Source organism: Euphorbia lathyris, chromosome 8, assembly GCF_963576675.1.
Source record: "Euphorbia lathyris chromosome 8, ddEupLath1.1, whole genome shotgun sequence".
NCBI classification, from domain to species: domain Eukaryota; kingdom Viridiplantae; phylum Streptophyta; class Magnoliopsida; order Malpighiales; family Euphorbiaceae; genus Euphorbia; species Euphorbia lathyris.
In genome coordinates, this window is record NC_088917.1 from 37828797 (window position 1) to 37833386 (window position 4590).

A 4590-nucleotide genomic window follows, 5' to 3' on the forward strand; every position below is an offset into this window, starting at 1 on the left:
TTTATTTCTTACTCCCTCTTTGATCTCGTATCGATTTCTGTTAGAGGCAATCATTGCGATTGCTATACTTTAAAGGTTGATTACTGATTAGTTTTGTTTTCTGTGTTGAACAAAAACGTTCGTTGCTCATGAGTTGATAATAAGAAGTTGTGGGCACTTCGTTTGCAACGGTAGATAGTTCTTCACTAAAGGTATTATTTTCTATCATTCTTTATATGAAATAACAATTAACAGATCTTGGAAAAGGGAAATAGATAAAATAGATAAAATTTTATTATTCTGCTACTTCTAAGCTTGTCTATTTTCCTTCACTTAATGCCTCAGATTTGTGAGACATGAAATAGATGTGACCACATCTAATATAGTCATCAATAAAGGTGATGAAATAGTAAGCCCCGTGCCTATCCCTCACAATCATTATACCAAAAACATCTGAATGGATTAATTATAAAGGATAGTCGACTCTAGTAGCCTTTTTGAACAGTTTTCTTGACATTTTTCCTTTTAGGCGTCTCACATGGTGGTAATTCGACGTGGTTCAAACTACCTAATAGGTCTTCTTTAGCTAATCGATTCATACGATATTGGCCTATGTGATTCAAATGAGCATGCCATAATAATGCATCTTTATCAATAGAAGAAGAAGAGACAATATCAAGGGAAATGTATTTATTATAAGTATTTAACTAAACATCCATGGCAATCAAAGCAGGTCATATGTTTGATTGGTTCCTTTTTGAACTTATTATCACTATACTCCTTCTTAGGTCTGCCAGACCTTCTCAATGTCTTATTGTTATATCTGTCACTCTTTTTGAACATCCTTTTCATCTTTCGAGTGAATATTGCATTTCTTCATTGTCTGTTAAGCTCTCATCTGTTGAGTCAACTTTCAGTATGATGGACTTCTGCTCTTCTAACTTTTCTTTTATCTCAAAGTTCTTCATAGAGATCCATAAATGAGAAGAGTTCCTATGAGTTCATCGTATAGGTAGTCTAGTTCTGAGCTTCTTTAATAGCCGTTTTCTTTTTGGGAGGCTTCTTAGGAGTTTCTTCACTTGTTCCCCCTGTGAGAAAATCGTTCCTAAACGTTTGAGCTCATTGATGATATTGGTAAATCTGGCATTCATATCTTAAAATGACCGTCTAATTAAGACGAGTCCAATGGTATAATTTTTTTTTGAAAAACGAGGTTGGAAAAGTCGGAAAAATGCATTTAAAAAAAGAAATAAAACAATTTTTTTTTTCTTTTATTTACAAATTTGTCACATTCTTCTACTTAATTATAAAATTAGTCCTTATCACACCATAAGACTTGTCTCATCATAAGAAAATCTACACTAGATCTCTTATATATATATATAGTAAAGTCATTATAAACAATAAATAATATTCGTAATAATTTATTAATTCATAAAAAAACATTTAATACTTCAAACTATTTAAACTATAAAAAAAAAATGGCTATTATTATATTCTTTTCAATAGATTTTGATTTTTTTCTATTATATATATATATACTCTTTTTTTTTTTAATTATTATAAAAACTCATATATTATACTTAATTAACTTAAAAGTACCAATTAAGGTTGATCTGAATGGTCAATGGCTTAGTCTACGCAAAATGCTTTAATTGGTAGATGATTCATCTAAATGGTGTCTAACGAGTCTCGAACTATAAAAAGAAAGAGATGACAGTCAATTTGAAGTGTCGGGTGCGCGTCTTCGAGTGACCCTGGAGTGTTAGAAGATGAAAATATTTTGAATAATTATAAATATATAATAAAAAGGAAATACTGAAAAAGATAGAGTAGCAAAACAGCAAAAGCCGAGGAGAAAACAGTAGAGCCACTATTCAGTCATCATCCATACAAGATGAGAATATAGAAAGAAAGTGGTGAGGAAACTAATGCCATGGTGATTGGTGTCCATAAAGGGCAGCTATATTGAAGAAATCTTTATGATCAGGAAAAGCTTCAAGACCCAGGAAATCTCTTGTGAACCCATCCTTACTAGCTGGAGTAGTAGTGCTAAATTTGAGAGTATTAGTTTGTGGATTGAGCAGGAATCCATGAAATTCGTCATCATCAAATCCATTTGCAGAAGACAATGAGCTGATCATGTCATGGGCAAGAGAAGAAGTAGTAGTAGTAGAAGAAGAAGGAGCTCCTCCTACTGTAATATTCATGATATCAGAAGATGATGTGGTCATAGTTGCAGCTTTATTCCCAAATCCAGAGCCAAACCCACTTCCAATGTCTTCACGTGAGCACAAACCCAATCCAGACGTAGCAACCGATGTGGAACTGAGCTCAGACATGTGAGTTTGGTGGGGTCTGATTATGCCAGCATTATTACCAGGAGTTTGAGATTCCTTCACACCCATTTCAGCTGCTTTTTGCAGCAATGCTGTTGCAGACATGTGAGGGGAAGAAGCTGCTGTACATTGCGGGTAAGGAGGCAGTTTATGTTTATGGTGATGATCATCTAATGCTGGACTTGGACCACCTAACCATGGTAGAACAAAATTGCTTTCTTGTGTTATTTGATTAAAAAGATTGTGACTTTCTTGCTCCCTTTTCACTGTTAGGGCTTGTAAATTGACGATGGAGGTAGGTTCATCACGAGGAGAGAGAATTGCTGATGTTCTTACACTCTCTTCTGCTAAAGTATCACAGAATGCTCTGTGAGTGATGAAACTGTCCCTTCTGCAAACCCATTAAAGCTTTTATATCAGATAAAAACAAATTTCTAATACCATCAAATTGCTACTAACACTACTATGCCTCTTTTCTCTCTCTTTTTCCTTTACATCCCCATGGGAAAGCAACCATTTTCTAATAATAAGATACAAATAAAGACTAAATTGGCTACTAGACTTGCCTTCAATTATCAATCTAACCTAAAGAATACTTTAACTATTAATTTAAAACCATAACTTAATGTAGTTTAAAAAGTGACCGTGTGAGTATATGATTATGAACTTTTTAATGTGTCAATTTATAATCCTGATGCATATCATCTTAAACTGATTTGATCATCCAAACTTTAAATTATCAAATGAATATCTAAAATTTAGTTTGAGATATTCAAATTACCATGCAAAAAGCTAATAAGTTTATCCTGCAACGAACATAATTTGTCTCTATCTTTATACATGTTCCTTCTCTTCTAACTTAATTATATATGAAGTTATCAGCTGATATGAAAGATAGTAATATATATAATAAATGTACCTTGAAAAGTGAAACAAATTGATCTTACTTACCTAGAGAAAAGGGTACCACAATCACATCTATACTCTCTTGTGCCACAAATCTTGGAATGAGCTTTCCAATCTGATTGAACAGCATAACGTTTTGAGCACTTTTCACACTTCCATTTCTTCTCGCCATGCTTTCTGAAAAAGTGCTTCTTGATTCCTGTAAGGTCCCCGAGAGCCCTTGATGGGTGATGATGCACACATGTTGTCTCTGGGCATACATATACCTTCTTCTTAATCACTTCATTTTTTGTTCTTTGCTTTAATTTCCATGGAAGATTATGCCCTCTTCTATGAAGCTGAAGATTCTGATCTCTCTGAAATCCTTTGTTGCAGATCTCACATATAAATCTGTTGGTTGCTAATAGGGATTTAGGAGACAAAGCTACCACTTCTGAATCTGGGTCTGCCAATTCACAAACTAGATTAACAAAAAAAGAAATCAAGAATACTAATGCAAAGATTAATTAATGATTTAAACCTGGGTTGCCAGGAAGACTTCTTTTCTTCTTTAGCGGCGGCTGTGCTTCATTTGTTGAAGCAAACGACTGCTGTGAGTAGAAAGTGGCACTTATTTCACTAGTCAAATTGGACATATTTTCATCCATTTTCAACAGCATCTTCTTCTTCTTCCCATATATTGATCAAAGTATAGGAGCTTGTGGAAACCCTAATTTGGTAAGAGTGATGACAGGAAACTGTATTTTAAGTTTCTTCAATTGTTTATATTGCTTCTTCTACTAGCTAATCTAGCAAGCTTAACGTCAAAGAGATTCAGCATAAGCCAACTCCACTATATATATATATATGTATAGAATAGATCAACTGAAATCTGAATTCTGCAAAACTTATGAGAGAGACAGAGAGGAGAAAGGAGAGAGATAGAGAGAGAAAGGATGTATTCTCTTTGAAGCCCTTCATCCATCCAACAGGCTATCCTCTGACGTGCGCTTTCTGTCTTTTCCTTTGTTCTGTTTCAACTCCTTCAAAATAATTTCTTATATCATTATTACTTTGGATGGTTTTTCCTTTTTCTCTTAATACATTTTCGTTTGGAAAGTCTACTCTTCGATCTTAAAGGTGTCTAGTTAGTTAATTGAATTTATTTAAAATGTTTCATTAGCTCTCTTAATTCACATGGAAGAATTACATATTTAGATAAATTAAAGACATATAATTTTAAGTAAGTTTAAAAATTAATGAACCAATATAATTAGATATTTAGAGAATCAGTATATTATTTTAAACAAATTTATGAACCAATATAAATCTGTACAAGCAAGTTTCGGGACTAACAAAACATCACTTATCGGATTTTATTCATAAG

General features: G+C 33.2%; 1 protein-coding gene across 1 annotated transcript; it reads right to left on the reverse strand.

The window, feature by feature from the left end:
• Positions 1 to 1742: 1742 nt before the first annotated feature.
• LOC136201963 (protein indeterminate-domain 12-like) lies at positions 1743 to 4240 on the reverse strand. The gene is made up of 3 exons (XM_065992363.1): positions 3745 to 4240; positions 3270 to 3669; positions 1743 to 2709 (listed from the first exon to the last, which is right to left on the reverse strand). The coding sequence occupies exons 1-3, from the start codon at positions 3881 to 3883 to the stop codon at positions 1908 to 1910; spliced, it is 1341 nt and encodes a 446-aa protein (XP_065848435.1). The 5' UTR covers positions 3884 to 4240; the 3' UTR covers positions 1743 to 1907.
• Positions 4241 to 4590: the final 350 nt, after the last annotated feature.

Coding starts and splice junctions, on each gene's coding strand:
- LOC136201963 (XM_065992363.1), bottom strand. CDS start 3,883: ATGCTGTTGAAAATGGATGAAAATATGTCCAATTTGACTAGTGAAATA. Junction 3,670..3,744: donor AAGTCTTCCTGGCAACCCAG/GTTTAAATCATT, acceptor GTGAATTGGCAG/ACCCAGATTCAGAAGTGGTA. Junction 2,710..3,269: donor TGTGGTACCCTTTTCTCTAG/GTAAGTAAGATC, acceptor ATGGGTTTGCAG/AAGGGACAGTTTCATCACTC.